The sequence below is a fragment of the Bos grunniens genome, chromosome 26, assembly GCF_055505025.1.
Source record: "Bos grunniens cultivar Pamir isolate PY7600 chromosome 26, Bosgru_T2T1.0, whole genome shotgun sequence".
In the NCBI taxonomy this organism is placed as follows: domain Eukaryota; kingdom Metazoa; phylum Chordata; class Mammalia; order Artiodactyla; family Bovidae; genus Bos; species Bos grunniens.
In genome coordinates this window covers 22,105,653-22,121,931 of record NC_141190.1, presented here as the reverse complement: position 1 = coordinate 22,121,931, position 16,279 = coordinate 22,105,653, and the positions used below count along the sequence as shown (strand labels likewise).

General features: G+C 56.3%; 1 protein-coding gene across 2 annotated transcripts; it reads right to left on the bottom strand.

Moving 5' to 3' along the window:
* Positions 1–239: 239 nt before the first annotated feature.
* On the bottom strand, positions 240–6,819 carry TLX1 (T cell leukemia homeobox 1). 2 transcript variants are annotated; one of them, XM_086378438.1, is made up of 3 exons: positions 5,759–6,819; positions 3,495–3,732; positions 240–1,328 (listed from the first exon to the last, which is right to left on the bottom strand). In XM_086378438.1, the coding sequence occupies exons 1-3, from the start codon at positions 6,339–6,341 to the stop codon at positions 1,106–1,108; spliced, it is 1,044 nt and encodes a 347-aa protein (XP_086234564.1). In that variant the 5' UTR covers positions 6,342–6,819; the 3' UTR covers positions 240–1,105. The 2 variants fall into 2 exon arrangements, with proteins under 2 accessions (XP_086234564.1, XP_086234565.1); XM_086378439.1 differs by having other exon boundaries at positions 3,495–3,696; positions 5,759–6,800.
* Positions 6,820–16,279: the final 9,460 nt, after the last annotated feature.

Below are 16,279 nucleotides of genomic sequence, written 5' to 3'. Positions count from 1 at the left end.
CTCACTCCCAAAGACAAATCTTGAGCACTAACTGTCCCGGGAGACACTGGCTCTCCCAACTTGTCTCACTGCTGCCTTCTCTTCATTTCTCCTCCTCCTTCTTTCCTCTTTCCAGAACCTGACAGTCCTGACCCCAAGATGTCCTTCAAACTTAAGTATGAGGGGCTGCCCTGGCTGCACCAGCTCACACCAGACCCAAGTAGCTGCAAGGTGCTGGGCTCAGCAAGGAGCAAGCAGCCTTGATTCCGGATTCAGAGGGTTTTATTATTATTTTTCACATAAATTACACAAGCACTTTATAAAAAGGTTACACAGAAAACACCTTATAAGTGCATAACTTAACCCCCCCCCCCCTACGAACAGGATCTGGAGAAATAGGCTTTTTGTGTGGAAACCTGCCTGTGCGTACCTGGGTGCGGCTAGGGTGTGTGATAGGAGTCTGGCAGGCCAAGTGACGCTGTTGTGGCTGTTGTGTGTGCGATGGTGTGTCACAGTGTGACTGTGGCCTTGTATTTGTGAGAAGTGCCATGCTGTTCAGAATGAATCTGGGCCACCCCTGATCCTAAGGGCCAAGGGAGTGAAGACTATGACCCTGTGTGTGCAAGACACTCTGCCATAGGGCCCCTGTGACTGTGGGGAGACACTAGGAGGGACAGTGAAATCACGTCCGTGTGGGCCGGCTACTACCGGGAGTGGAGAACAGAGAGGGCGGTCTTCCCAAGGCAAGTTCAAACGACAGCTCATGCTGTCCTTTAGGGACCCCACCAGCTCTTCTTCCACCACCTCTTCTGCCTTTCTCAGTCCCACGTTAAAAATCATAATAAAATAAAATAGACGCTAACGGAGGACTCTGAACAGTTCCAGCAGGCGCGGGACCGCGTAGGCATCTGGGAGACGGCGGCGCGTCCCTTTCCTGCGCGCTCTCTTCTTCTTTTCCACCCCAAAGAGAACGGCGTCCGCTCGCGGGCCGGTGCGGAGGGGCGCCGCGATCCCCGGAGGCGTGCAGTCTGAGGCGGAGGGCAGGCGAGAGTCCTGGCTCTCGGGGGGCCTCGAGACCCCTTGGCTGGGCCCGGGTCTCGGGTCTCTCAGAGAGTAGCAGACAGGCTCACTCGCAGGCCGACGCCACGGACGTGACGCTGGTGATCTTGGTCGAGTCGTCAGACCACGGCTGCAGGTTCTGCAGGGCGAAGAGCGAGGAGTTGTGCACGCACAGCGGGTCCGCGGGCAGAGGCTGAGCCAGGCTCTTCTGGAAGGCCTCCTGCTGCAGCTGCAGGAGGATGCGGTTTGCCTGCTGCCTCTCGGCCTCACGCTCCTCCGCAGTCTGCCGCCTGCACCGGGGACAAACCGTTACCCACGCTTCGGGTGCGCTCCCGGGAGACCGCCTGGGAGAGCGCAGCTCCCCCTCTCGGACCCCAATTCCAGCTGGGGGCCCTTGAAAACACTCCCCTAACTTGAGGGTTCTGACTCCGACAAAGACTGGAAACCACCAAAGTAGATAGGGGGTACTCTGGGGGAGCTGTAGGGAGATCCGCTAGGCCCAAGCAGTTGGGGCTCTCTGGCTCCAGGCAGGGCCCACACCCTCACTGGCCTTGGAAGGCACAAGCAGGGCTAGGGTGGCATTTTGCCTCTCCCCAGACTCGAGGAAGACCAGGAGCCTTCCCAAGTCTGAGCGGTCTCACCCTCCCCATCAGTCCAGGGCAGAGGCAGGGACCAGTGGATGTGAGCTGCCACGATGGACCTCTTCACCCCCTTTCTCTCTGAGAATCTCTCCCAGACTTCAGACCTCCTGTGCCAAGCCCTGTGCCGGCCGGGATTCCCGCCGGACCAACTGGCTTCCTCCGAGGCGGTCCAGGGAGGCGATGACTCACTTATTCCATTTAATGCCTCCCCTCCACCCAGTCAACTGAGATCAAACGTCTGTCTCTAAGGTGGACAGACCTAATGGGAGTCCCCGGGGCCTCCAGAAGCAATTTGTAGGCGATCGATGAAGGCGAGCGAAGCCAGCGAGAGGGCCTCTCCCAGCAGCGGACGCCGACCTTCTTCTCGCCGCCCTTTCTTGCCTTTTCGCTCTGTCTCTCGTCTGCCCGTTCTTTCCTGAATTTCAAACTATTTCTCTTCTTTAGGCTGTGTGTCTTTTTCTCTGGTTTTTCTCTCACCCCACCCCTTTCCTTCTCTCAGAATTTAAGGGAATTTGTTTGAAACGAAAATGAAGGTTTCCCTAATCTATTGCTTTCCTTTATTATACATAAGACTTCTTCGCCTCCAGGGAAGTCCACTTTATGTTTTATTTTCTCCCTGGGTGGGGTGTTTATCTTTGCCCCCACCTTGTGTATCAGTTTCTCTAAGCCTGCTATACTATTTTCTCTGTGCGCTCACCCCGCGGGCTTGCCTGACTCCCTCCCCTAGGCCGTAGCCTCGGATCTGCCTTGGGAACCCGAGTGCGTTCCCCCCTCCCCCATCCAGTCCTTGCTCCCTCCCTAGCTTTCCAGAGGTCTGAGCTGCGTCCCCCACCCCTTCCCCAGCAGCAGGAATGTGGGGAGAGGGGGAACAGACTCGCGGGGCAGTGGCTTCCTTTGTGGCCACGGTGGCGGAATCTCAGGCAGATTCCTCGCCTTCATTCAGAAAAAGAGGAAACTCCAATTCCTTCCTCCGGGCCCAGGCCCTCCCTGCCCGGCGCCGGGGACTTCTCCCAGACTCTCTTGCTCTCCCGCCTGAGACCTGAGCTAGCAAGAAACTCCCGGCGTGTGTGGAACCAGCAGGCGGGCCAAATGTGCGGGAGGATGCAGGGGTGCAAAAGGGTTCAACCGAAGAAAGCGCCTGCTTGTGGGGAAAACGAGTGTAGCTGTGGGTGTGTGACGGGATAAGAGAAAATGTTTCTCTCTTACACACACATACCCATCTGTTCCTGATTGATCCCCCTTTCAGTGGGACCCTCGGAAACCCCGCCGCAGGCGGCGCAGATTGATTTTCCCCTTCCCGGGTGGGGGACCTGCTGCGCCCAGGCCAGGCGTCTAGGGAGGAGGGAGACAGCAGGGCCCAGGCTCGCGGTCTGGGGCCCCAGGCGCTCTAGCAGGAGCCCCGGCTGGGGCGCAGAAACAGAGAGCGTGCTATTCTGCCTCCGGTCTCCAGGATAGAAGAGGCATGTACGCGTAAGTCTGCGCAAACAAAAAGTCCCTCAGGACTCGCTGATCTCGGAAGCCCAGACGGCGTAGACTGCTTAAATCCAGACGTATACCCCAAGCAGCGGCAGAGACCAGCCGCGTCTACCACCGCACTGAGTGTGCCGGCCAGAAAGCCAGAAAGCAAAACAGAGGGGGCTCTCCGGCCCCATCCAGTCATCGGCCACGGTTGCTTCCCACTCCCCTCGAGCCTAGCAGAGCGGTCCGCTCCTCCGAACCAGAACCATCCATCGGAAGGCAGGGATCGAAGGAGTGTGAACTCCCCAGGAGAGGCCTGGAGCCAGAGACTGTGCCGCCCACGCCCCGCCAGCTCACCTCCACTTTGTCCTCCGGTTCTGGAACCAGGTTTTGACTTGCGCGTCGGTCATTTTGAGCGCCTTGGCCAGGGCGGCGCGCTCGGCCGAGGCCAGGTACTTCTGGCGGTGGAAGCGCTTCTCCAGCTCGCAGATCTGCAGGCGCGTGAAGGACGTGCGCGGCTTCTTCTTCTTGGGGGGCGTCCGATTCTGATAGGGGTGACCTATACGGCGTGTTACAGTGAAGGGTGAGAGGGCCACTGGAGCGGGAGAGACAGACAGACGGCAGAGGCAAGCGGCAGAGCGTCAGGAGGCGTCCCAGGCCCGACACCCCGCGAGTCAGCGAGCCCAGCGGCTAGACCCCAGAAGCAGGGCGGTGGTCCTCCTGTCAGCCCTCAGCTCAAGCCTGTGGCCTGAAATGGCCCCCCACCCAGCGGCCAGCCGGGCCGACTCCGCAGCCTCTGCCACCACAGAGGCCTCCCTAGCCCTGGGCTCCTATGTGCCCATCAAACACAGATGCAGTCTTTTTGAGGGGCATGTCTGAGGCGAGCTAAAGGTCGCATTCCCCCCATAGCCCCAGGCCTCCAGCCTCAGAGAAGCTGCTCAACAGTAAGAGACCATCCTTGGTCAAGGCCAGGAATCCTGGATCCTGCCCTGAGGCCTCCATTACACACCAACATACAGACACATCACATACAACAGGGGACAAATGAGAGATCTATAAACCCAGAAAAGCTAACACAGACGACAAGCACAGGCACAGAGACAGATGCCTAAGGTGACAGCCATAAACTCCTTCCGAGCCTTCTTTGGGGCTGAAGCAAGGTTAGGGCAGGCTGTGGCTCCCCTCAGTGGGCTATGTGGAGTACCTTTCCACCACTGGGTTCCCAGTGGTTCCAGGCTGGGGGGGCTGGTGGTGCTCCATCAGGGCCCTTTAAGATTAGCTTGGCCTGGCTGGGGGAGTAGGACGGGGCACTAGGCCCTGCCTCCCCAGGACTGAGAGGACTTGGGCTGGGGCACAGGGGCCCTTCTTGAGGCCCAGAGCGAATGGATCTTCTGCTTTCCTCCACCTCTCTTTGCCACTGACCAGAATCTGGGCCAACGTTTCAAGGCTGGAACACGACGCTAGCCCAGGGTCTAGCTCTTAACTGCCTATTCCCCTTCCACCGTTGGGCCCTGGAGCCCGAGCCCCACGGGAATCCCACGTCGTGGTCGATCTAGGCAGCGGCCTCTGCCTCCTGCTTCCTCTCTCTCTAAGGCCCCGCCGGGAACCCAGGCTCAACTCAGGGCTGTTTCCCAGCGGACTTGGGGGCCTGGCCTGGCTGGAAGATCGCAGTCTCGCATCCAGGGAACGCTAGGGGCGGCGGGAAGTGAGGCGGCGTGGAAAAGGACCCGCTCAGGAGCAAAAGCTGAGTGCCGTGAGCGGAAGCAGGAGCGGAGGGAGCCGAGGCGAGCAGAAGCAAGGCGCAGAGTAGGCAGCGGAGAGGAGGGCAGACTGCCGCGGCCGAGTGCGTTATCGTCCCAGGGGTTCTTTCGGCTGCCGATCGATCACGGGCCTGGCCGGTGCATTATTCACTCCAGAGGAAACGAGGCTGGGCCCAGAGCGGAGGACGCCGAGCCCGGACAGAACGAAAATGAAGCAGGCAGCTCAGCCTAGTCGCTGCCACTGACCCGGACGGGGCCCGCAGTCCGGGAAGAAAGGCCGGCCAGCTCTGCGGCTTAACTCCGGCTCACGGTCTCTATCGGGTCGGGCAGTGCGACGGGCACTGGACCTTGGAGCGCGAAATGTGTGTGCCTGTGTGTGTGTGTGTGTGTGTGTGTGTGTGTGTGTGTAGGGAAAGGAAGGTGGGGAACCTGTTTTCCTTGAGTCTGATTCTGGGGTTCGCCGCCTCGGCCAGACAACGTCTGCCAGGACGGAAGAAACAGTTTGTTCACTTCGCGCCCCTTTCTCCAAGATCCCCGAGCCCCAAAGGCCGGCAGAAGGTAGTACCGACGCTACAACCCCTTCCCTTCGCCTGACCGGCCCAGGGACTCCGAGAAGGGATCAGGGAGAACTTCTCAGAGTACGGGGTCCTGTGGGAGAGACGAAGAGGGGCCCAGGCTTGGAGAACTCTTCCAGCGAGTCGATTCCGCGAGAGAGGCGGCGGGTGGCAGAACTTGGGGGAAGCACCCAGAGGAGCCAGGCGGCCGGGCGCGCAGAGGGGGCTGCGGGGAGCCCCGGGGCGGAGGAGGGGTAGAGGAGAGCCGGGGCCGCGGCCAGGCGGGGCGCGCGCGGGCCGGACTCACCTGTGAACCTGTCCTTTGTGTATCTGCGGTTACTCTCCATCCAGGGGAAGGTGAGGCCGGTGAGGTTGTTGACGCCCGGCACGGCAGGCACGGAGGGCACGGTGGGCAAACCGGTAGCCAGAGGTTGAGGGTGGGCCACCGCTCCAGCTAGCGGCCTGTGCGCAGGCACTCGGATCACTCCCGCAGCACTCAGCGTGCCCCCACCGCCGCCTCCACCCCCGCCGCCGCCGCCGCCGCCACCGGGACCGGGGCCGCCCGCCAAGGCCATGTTCACGTTGTAGGAGCCGGCCAGCGGGCCCATGCTGCACGCGCCGCCGCCGCCGCCCGCCGGGCCACCGGGGCCACTCGGGCCTCCAGCGCCATAGGCCCCCGTGCCCCCGGCCCCTGGCCCGGCTGCGGGGCCCCCGCCGCCGTAAGGGTAGGCGCCTCCAACCAAACACCCAAGGCCGTATTCTCCGTCCTGGAGGCGCGAGGAGGGCCCCATGCAGCCGCCCTGGTCTGGGCTGTTGAGGATCTGGTCGATGCCAAAGCTGATGGGCTCCGCGTGGCCCGGGTGGAGATGGTGCGGACCCAGGTGCTCCATGCTGGCCCCCGACCCCGGCCCCGCGGAGGGGGGGGCCTGGGCGGTGGCACTCGCGGTGCTTGGCTCGGGGACAGCGCGCGGCGGCGCGGAGGCGGCAGCGGCTCCTGGCTGCGTGGAGACTTGGAGGCGAAGTGCGCAGAAGGGCTAAAGTGGGCGGGGGGGAGGGGAAGGAGAAGAGGGGGCGCCGTATTCTTCCCCTCTCCGGCTGCTCCTTCCCCTCTCCGGCTGCTCGGTCGCTGTTGACTCTGGGACATCAATCACCGGGCGAAAAAGCCCGGTGCGAGCTAGCCTCTCAGTTTCGGCCGGGTCTCTCCATTGGCTGTGAGCGGAGAGGAGCGGGGTGAATGACAGCGCGGGGGAGGGGCGGAGAAGGCGAGAGGAAAGCCTGGAGCGGAGACAGATGTAGGAGCCAAAGACGGAGGGACTGAGACCGAAGCTCAGAGAAGTAGTTCAGGAAGAGAGGGAAGAGGCGAACCAGAGGCTTCAAAGGAGAAAGAGAATAGGAGGCTGGCATTCCCAGAGACGGATAGACAGATGGCCCCAAGGAGGTGGAGGTCAGAGCCCTCTTCCCCGCCTGACAGGAGCCACTCCCTCGCTTAGAATTGGGCCAGAGGAGCTAGCCCACCAGGCCTCTGGGGAAGGGGCACCCAGCGCTACTGGAGAATCTCCCCAGGGGCTCAGCCGGGAAGCACCAGTCTGTCAACCAGAAGATTTACTCCCAATTTTGTCTGGCTTGTTAGAAAGTAGAAGGCTGTCTGCTCCCCGGGGTATGCCTCCCAGACAGGAAGGTGAGTTCAGGATTGTCTTTTAAAACAAGGGCTTATAAACAGTGGCTATATGTTTTTGAAAAAGTCAGCAGCAACCTCACCTCAGCCTATTTAGAGAAACTGAGGAAGGGAAACTTCCTGAAAGGCAGTCACAAGTCAGAGGAATTGGCTTGGGGCCTGCTTCCGAGGTGCCCAAGATACCCCCTTTCCTTTTAAATAGAAGTCCCAAAAAGCAGTTTCCACAGTATGCGAATGAATTCAATCAGATTGCTTTCACCAGGACTGGTTATTCCAAGCAAGAAACCTTTGGATTGTAGCAAGGGGAAGGAATTATTTTCTTACTTTTGGAATCTTGGAAGGGAGGCCTAGGGGCTTAAGGCAGTGGGGGCTGGGTATGGTGGGACCAAGATCAGGGAAGTACAGCAGGACAAATTTAGGCCTTTTCAAAGTTTTGCCTGTGGCTGACTGGCTTAGAGCCCAGGAGAGAAGAAGGAAACTCCCTTTTTCTGCTTCCTCTCTTTCTCCTCTCTAGTAGAGAAATGTCTGCTCCCTCCTAGGCGCCAAGCCCTAGTAAGGGCACAGGTTGGATCACTTGGGATCTATTTCTGGTCTAGTTCAGATTCAACAGGTCTTCAGGGAGGGGCTGTCTATCAGACAAGATGCTAGAATGTGGTGGCTCATATTCTACTTAACAAGTCTCATTCCAATCTACTTGCTTTGGCCATATGTGTTACTGTAACCTGAAGAGAGCTCCGTGGAGGCAGAGAATGGTTTCCTCATCTCTGTCCCTCCCTGTGGAGTGCAGCCCCAACCCATGAAATATACTCATCTTGGGTAGATAATGAGTGAAAGAACCTCTTTATGCAACACATATTTTATTGACTATCTACTACGTGTCAGTCGCTGTTCTTGGCACTGGGAAAACAGCAGTGAACAAAACAAAGTTCCTGTCCTCATGGAGCTTATATTTCACAGCATGAGTGAGACAGTAAACAAAGAAGCAAATACAATAAGCCAGACGGTGGACAGTGTTATGTAGGGTATAAACTCTACACCAAGTCTTCAAGACAAGGATTGTTCCCATTTTATGGATTCAAGGAAACCACATTTCAGCAAGGCTAAGTGACTCGATTAAGATGGAGGAGCGGGGTTCAACTTGCTTTTAGGGGTTGGCCTGGAGAGCTGGCTGCTGGTTGGTGGCACATTTCTATGGGAAAAACCTTGCTCGGGCTCCAGGCAGGTGGACAAAGGCCCCTCAAGACAAAGCCAAGTATGAAGCTGTTGGTCGTTTGTAAACATTAAGCAGAAACATGAGAAAGAACTCTATTCCCTTGCCAGTTCTCTCCTCTCCACCCTCCCAGTCAGGCATACTGCACCTTTACACAGGAGGTTCCAGAACTTACTTTGGAAGTTGTTTGAACCTGAATGAGTCTCTTGTCTCTTATCTTGAGGGAACTAAAGCAGAGATAAATATAAATATTTTGCTGAGAAACTAGTGTGCCAGGCACTGATCTCATTTAAGACTCACAACAATCTTGTGAAATTAATAGAAACATCCTCAGTTTTAAATAATTAAGAAAACAGAATGAATGTTCATAGCAGTATTATTCATAATGGCCAAAGTGTGGAAACAATTCAGATATCCATCATCTGATGAATGGATAAATTAAATGTGGTATATCCATACAGTGGAATATTGTTCAGCCATAAAAAGGAATTCCTGCTACAATATGGACAATCCTCCAAAACATTAAGTGAAAGAGGCCAGGCAAAAAAAGAAACGTGTAATATGATTCCATTTATATGAACCATCCAGAATAGGCAAATCCTTGGAGACAGAAAGTAGGCTAGTGGAGCTGGGATTGGTGGGGTGGGGGGAGTAGGAATTGGTTGCAAATGCATACAAAGTTTCTATTTGTAGGGGTGGAAATATTCTAGAATTAAACAGTGGTGATGCTTGCACAACTTTGTGAATATAATTTTAAAAACCACTGAATCCTATGAGTTACAAGATATTCTGTGTGATATTATAGGAAATTATATCTCATTTATTATAAAAGGAAACAAAAACTGAGGCTTGAGATGAACAAACTTTCCCGAAGTCCCACAGACAGAAGAGGACTGATCCGGGACCCCCAGATCTGAACTATTTTCTCTGTATGAAGCTGAAAATGATGCAGAAGGAAGCTTCAGCTTCCTATGAGGCTGGGTCCCAATTGCCTTCCTCCTTTTGGTCAAGAAGTCACATTTGGGTCTAACCACAGTTCTGGCTGCTACAGTGAAAACCCTGTCTTTCTGGGTTACCCTTGGAACAGCTCCTCTTTGCCACTCTCTGGTCTGTGCTGGAAATCCCTTGAGTGTTTCTAACTCTCTTCTTTTCTTCTTTCTCCTTTCTCCTCCCTCCAGATGGACTTTACAGCCCCTTTGGCTTTTCAACCCTGTCTGTTCCAACCCTTTGGACATCTGCCTCACTTACCTCCTCAGGTCTGGCACAAGTTGTCCAAGGTACCTTGGAGGAGACTTTACCCTTGCTGGCCCAGCCCAAGGATGGCAGAGGTCACAGTCGCCTAGTAGCCCACTAAGATTGACTCATCAAAACCCAGAAACCCAGGGACGTCCTAACATTCCCCTGCCCTCACAGGTGCCTGCCTGCCTGATGGCTTCAGTGCTTCCCACTCACCTCTCCTTCTATGAGTCAACTTTTATCCCAATCTAGTTCTGAGGTGCTGGTCTCCCCACATCTGGAGTTTTTGAGTACACTTTAACTTCAGCATTTGTCCCCCACTGAGATAGTTGCTGAGGGGCCTGGGTTATTCTCTCAGTCCCATCTCTGCCTAGGAAGATGAAACAAAAGGGTGAGGATTCACTGGGCTTTGCCCCCACCACACCTCCCAGTGTTAGCTGAGCACAATGCTATAGGTTGGCAAGTGTTCTGAAATGGAGGAGGAGACTCACACAGAGCTTATAGCCAGTGCAGCTTCAGTGTTTCCACAGCGCTTTTCCATACCTTGCAGGATAGTCCTTTTAGGAAAGGGCCCCACAAAGCACAGGTGATGTCCTATGCATCTGCAGTCACAATTATCTCATCTCATCTTTCAATAATCCTGTGATGTGGCTTTTATTATCTCCATTTTACAGATGAGAAAACTGACTCACTGAAACCTGGAAAGGGGCAGAGACTGGACTCAAATGCTGCTTTTCTGACTGCATTCATTACTAGCTGCTTTCTCAACACCAAAGTTGGCAGAGGTGGTCTATGCCTTGCAGGAGTACCCTGCACACATCTAGGTGCCTTTAAGCCCTTAGGCCCCCTGGTAATAACACCCCCAACCCCACCGCCATCCCAGACCCCCTCCCCTTGCCTGCAGGATAATAAGTACCTCCAATTAAAAGAAGAGCAGCTGGGACTGAGGCTGGGGCAGGGGGAGGAGAAAAGGGAGGGCTCAGCCATAGGCAGAGGCCTCTTTGGATCCCACCCGGCTCCCTCCCTGCTCAGGGAGAGACCCCTGGGCCAGAGGTTGTCCTTTAGCTTAGGGGTGTTTGTGATAACTTAATTACTTTGTGTTTGTGGGACTGCAACCACAAGGGGAAAGCGGGTATGAAAGTGCATGGCAGTGAGGGTAGCTGTGCACACATACCCAGCATGTCTTTTAGGACTAATTTGTTAATTTACCCAACAGATACATATTGTCTATTATGTATCAGTGTTAGACTGTTGGGATAGTACCCTATTAGGCTGCAAGAAAAACACTTCAGTAAGGGTGCTGTAAGAGATGAAAGGTATCTAGGTCATTTTTACAACTGGATTTGTCTGTGTGAGGCTGGATGTCAGTGAGAAGGCAGGTAAATGTGTTTTCTGTAACAGGATAAGAATGTGTTTCTGTAACTGTTCCTCTATAATGGGCACATTTGATAGGGCAAGACTATACTCCAGCTGTGATAGTGTGAGTGTAACAATGATGTGTGCTGCTGATGGTTTGTGTGCATCTGTGGAAGGGGCTTCTTATTTCTAGTGTAATTATCAGGGAAATAGCCATGTGTTGGCCTGTGGGTGAGGGTGGCAGGAGACAGGGTATGCCCAATAGGCGTTTTGAAGGGAAAGGATGGAACAGGCTGGGAGCTATGTAAAGGCACATGTAGCATAAAGCAGACCATGGGGGTTGGGGGCTGGATTCCCAATACCAAAGGTGTCCCTTCTGCCTTGCTTCCCTGCCTCAGGAAGGGGGCAGAAAATGTCACCATCCATGAAGGAGGCAGGTGAAGCTGGTGACTCAGAGATTTAGAAACCCAGTGAAGGGCACTTCACCTCTGAGGAACCTGGGGGTGAGGGGGTAGGGGAGGTGGTGTTGTCTTTGGGAACCTAGGATGGAGGAGGAGGGATTGAGCAGGTCAGGCTGGTTCCAGTCACACAATTCAGTGATTTTTCAGGGCAGGGAGTGAGGGTTGTCCAGGGTCAGCCCCAGGTGCCCCCACCCAGTCCTTACAGAGTGAGGCCCAAGGACCTCTCCAGCATGGAAGGAAGGCACACGTTTCCCCATCAGTAGAGGAATCCCAAGTCGGTCAAAGACAGAGGGACAGGGGACAGACCTTCCCTGATATTAGACAATCTCAGCTGTCACCTGATTTAGGGGTGAGGACCTTTCTCCTCTTCCTACCCTCAACCCAAAGCCTCCTTGAATCATGGGGTCCTTATGTTCTGGCCCTCCCCTCTACACTACCCCCTCTCAGCTTCTGACCAAAAGGAAGCTGTTGGCCCCATCAGCTCTGGGCAGTGAGCTAGGGCCTCAACTTTCTCTGACCAAATCCATCCCAAGGAAAGCCCAGAGACCCTCAGGCCTCACCATCCAGCACTGGTGCCCTTGACTGGGTGTGTCTTCCATGCTAAGTGTGCTCTCAGGAGGAAAGGGTGGTATGGGGGTGGGAGGGCGTAGGGTGGGGGTAAAGGTGGTGTGAGAGAAAATTCAGGGGAAGACAGATATTTGTGGCTTGGTGGGAAGGCTCCAGAGGCACAGTTTAGGAGGGCTTCCCACCAGTGGACCCCAGTAACAAGGGCCCAGGGCCATGGGAACATGCCAGCCTCCCTCATCTTTGGCCTCTGCCCTTGGCCCTATTCATTGACAGGTGAGTCTCTCTGGATCTGAGGAATTTTCTGTGGCAGAGGGCATCCCCTTAGCCAGGCCCTCAGCTGAGGTGCCCAGGAGGGAGTCAGAGCAGAGAGGGCACAGGCCCCCTGCAGGTCAGCTGTCTGAGGACCACCACTGCCTTCTAAGAACCTCCTCCCTGCGCAGAGCTGGCAGGCTCTGTGGACCACCATGGCCAGATCTACCCAGACTCATTGCCACAATTCCTGTCCACTCCTGGAGCAGAGAGTTGGCTTTAGAGGAAGAGCGGACGGAGATCTCCAAGCCCCTGAAAACCCAGACTCCCTGCGGCGGTTGGGTTCATCCCCCGCTGCAGAGGGGAGGCCAGTTGAAGGTCTCACGGTTGCCCCTAGGAGCTAGGGCTGCCTTGGCAGGAACAGGTCTGGGAGTTCTGAAGGCGGTCAGGGCACATTGTCAGAAGCTGCACGCATCTGTGGATCCCATCACGATGCTCTGGCAAAGGAAAACCTGGCTGGCTGGAAGCCTGCCATCAGTGAGAGTGTCTGACCGCCTCGGCTGTAGCCTCCGTGCCAGCCTGGTGGTTTGGGAAGCATCCTCAAATAAATGAATTGAGCTGGAGTTCAGGTTTGAAGTTAACTCTCAAATCTCTTCCTCCATCAGAAAACACGGGGTGGGGTAAGGGGGAGATGAATTCGGCCTGGAAGACCCAGCTGCTCCCACTGTTGGCGCTGGTGCTGGTGGTGCCGGCAGTGGGGTGATGTGTTCCACACTGTCCTGACTGCACTTGGACCCCCGCATGTACACTGATGGTCACGGACAGACATCATCGAATGCCCACTACCTGAGGGTTTCCAGATAACTCCTTGGCGCAGACACAACACCCTCTGGCGCCCAGACTTACAGACCCACACTCACTCTCGCGCACAAAACACAGACACTCCTGTGCGCAATCCCCGCAGATGCTCACAAAGCCTCCTTCTCCCATTCGTATTCAGGTGCCCACAGACACAGGACACATTTTGCACAGATTCAAAACCAAACCAAACCTCTCCCTTCGTGCACACAACCCCACAGGTCACACGGACGCCAGTCGGCAGAAAGGCTGCGAACCTACAGGTACACTCTCTTCCTCGCAGACCCTCCTGCTCAGGTAAGACCCACCTCCCTCCCTTCACTGCACACCCCCAGACGGGCCATTTGGGGCCCACCAGCAGCCAACTGTTTTCCAACTTTTGCAGGGAAGCCAAGGTCGCCCTCTCTCAGGGAGGGCGGGATACGGAGCCGCAGGTGCCGGCAAGGGGGGTGGGGAAGCCAAGTTGAAGCGGGAGGGACGGTATCCATATGCATGGGCTCTGCGCTCGAAGAGCAGCTGCCCAAAGCTGAGCCCCAATGGGCCCAGAGTTGCGGGCAGGCGGCGGCGACCCAGCTAATTGAATTAGGCCGGCCAAGCCCTGCCACCCGCGCCACCCGTGTCCGCTCTGCCATCCGCCCCAGCCGCCGCAGGCGCTCGTTGGGTGCCAAGGGACGGATTGAGGGAGGGAGGCACTCCCGCCTGAGCCGCTGCCCCAGGCAGCCTCTCCCCCTGGAAATAATCCCATTGTCCCGGGGGCTACGTGGGGCGCTGGGTGCCGGGATCCCCAACTGGACTGCGACGCTGTGATGAATGGGATGGCGGCGAGGGAGCGGACACAGGGAGGGGCCGCGGCCCTTCTCCGCCCACTCTTCTCTCGGTGCTCAGCTGCCTTCCTCTGCGCCCCTTCCGCCTCAAAGTGGGGGCAGGAGAGGGAGGGAGGGGAACCTGCCGCTGGACATGAGACCAGTTGGATGCTTCAGTGAGGGAGGTGGGTGCAGTCTGCGTGGGTGTGGGGTGAATGAGTGGGTGGAGGGTTGCAGCCCACTCCAAGTGCGCAACAGCATGGAGAGCTGTGAGCACCTCCCCGCCCTGTAGGTGCAGTGCTGGCCATGTGTGGGGGGCTTAAGGGTAGAGTGTGGAGCTGTATGTGAGTGAGGTGTGAGTGGGGTGTGTAAGGACACCCAGCCCCCACTACTGGGAGCCACGCGGACCCCAAGGCCCTATCTGGAAGCGCCTGCCTAGGAATCTGCCTTCCTCTCCTCCTAGACTTCCAGGGAGTCTCAACTCACGGGGGTTGAGAGACCCGCCAGAGTCCACACCACCAGAACTGACAGTGTGGTTTCTGACCCTGCACTTCTGCTCCCCTCCCCCATCTTTCTGGACAACCGTTTCCAAGCACCGGCATCTTTTTGTTCAGCTTTTCTCCTACCCTGACATACTCTAAATCTCGGCTGATCCAGTAACCACACGCAGCCTTTTGAGGTCTGACTCCCAGTGCTCTCCCCACAGGTGCCTGAGAAATAACTCTTGCCCTAGGCCTGGGACTCCCAGGGCTGGAATCAGGTCTCTGTGTCCGTCCTAAACTGCCCCGTGCCTCCTGCCCCTTAACTGTACAGTGGGCAGGGTCCCAGCTTGCCCCCCAGCGCTGGCACACACCTATCTACTGGTGCTCCAACACCAGTGAGACTTCCTTGTCTTGTGAGCTCAAGAGCTGTGGAGACTGGGATGTTCAGGGGTTGGGGGCACACGGCCATGCTTCCAAGTCCCTTTGGGGCAAGTTTGCACCCTTGCCTCCTCCACCCAGAAATAGGAGACCTGGGGCTGGCCCCAAATGTTGGGGGGGGGGTGGTGTCCTAAGGATTGAGCCACGGGACCCAAGGAAAGCAGAAGAGAGCCACCGCCCTGGGTCTGCAGCTGGTGTTGAGGATCATCCAGTGGCCAACACTGCCCCTGAGACTCTGCCACAGCCAGGACCCCCACCCCAGCCAGGACTCCCACCTGCTGCTGCCTTCCACTGCTGCCCACTGAGCTTTGACAAATCCTCAAGGCTATGCTGTGAAGGTAGAGTTCCTGGGTATCCAACTAGGGTGAGGGGAGCCAAATCTGGGGGCCTTGGGCCCAGCAGAAGTTTCGTGTGTGTCCAGGAGGGCAGCGACTAGGACCTTCTAGAGGAGGGCCACTAAGGGGATCAGTGGCTGTCACCTCTGTTCACAACCCCCTGCCTTGCTGCCTGAGGCTAGGGAGAGACGGTGGGGGTGGGGGGCTCAGGGTGGGCCACCTTGAAAGACCTCGGCACCCACATTGCTCACTCCCACAGCCCATGGCCAGGCCTCAGCAGCCCACGCTGTGTTTCCCGGGACTTTTACTGCAGCACCAAGATGAGCAGTGACGTCCCCTTCTCCCCTTTCATAAATATTGCATCTTCCCAATGCAATTACAGGAGACGGAGCGGCATGAGTGTTTACTAAATAAGATTATGGGGTAATGCTAATGCCGTTTATGTCTACGCTCTGACACCAGACAAACTCCCTATTAATAACCTCTCAATGAGGCTTGAGGCTCAGAACTCGGGGGCTGCCGGCCGTGCTTGGTAAGAATGGCCACAGCATGCTGCCCGCACTTAGGGGCTCCACCAGCCTGCCCCTCTCCCTGGGATACCAAGACCATCCTGCTCTCCAGACCTCCTGGCTTGGAGCTCTCCTTGTCTGGAGGCAGCCTCACATCCACCCACAAGCCAGGAACCTCATTGGACACCCTCATTTCTTCCACTTAATTTCTTTATCAGCAAGTTTGGTCCCAGCTGGCACCCCACCCCTCTCCTCTGACTCCACACTGTTGGAAGAGCCCAATTCTCTCCCCCTACAGGGTGTTCAAAATTTCCCAGGTGGCGTTAATGGTAAAGAACCCGCCTGCCAATGCAGGAGACACAGGTTCGATCCCTGGATCAGGAAAATCCCCTGGAGGAGGAAATGGCAATCCACTCCAGTATTCTTGCCTGGAGAATCCCATGGACAGAGGGGCCTGGTGGGTCCATGGGGTCTCAAAGAGTTGGATACAACTGAGGGACAGAACACTCCAAGGGTGTCCAGGGCATGTTCTTCCCTGGCTTAGGAACCTCTTACTGTTGTCTATGGGAAACTCAAAACCCCTCATCCCCGCCATTCAAGGCTCTTAATTTACTTTCCACTCCAGCAACTCCCCCAGTTGCTGGATACT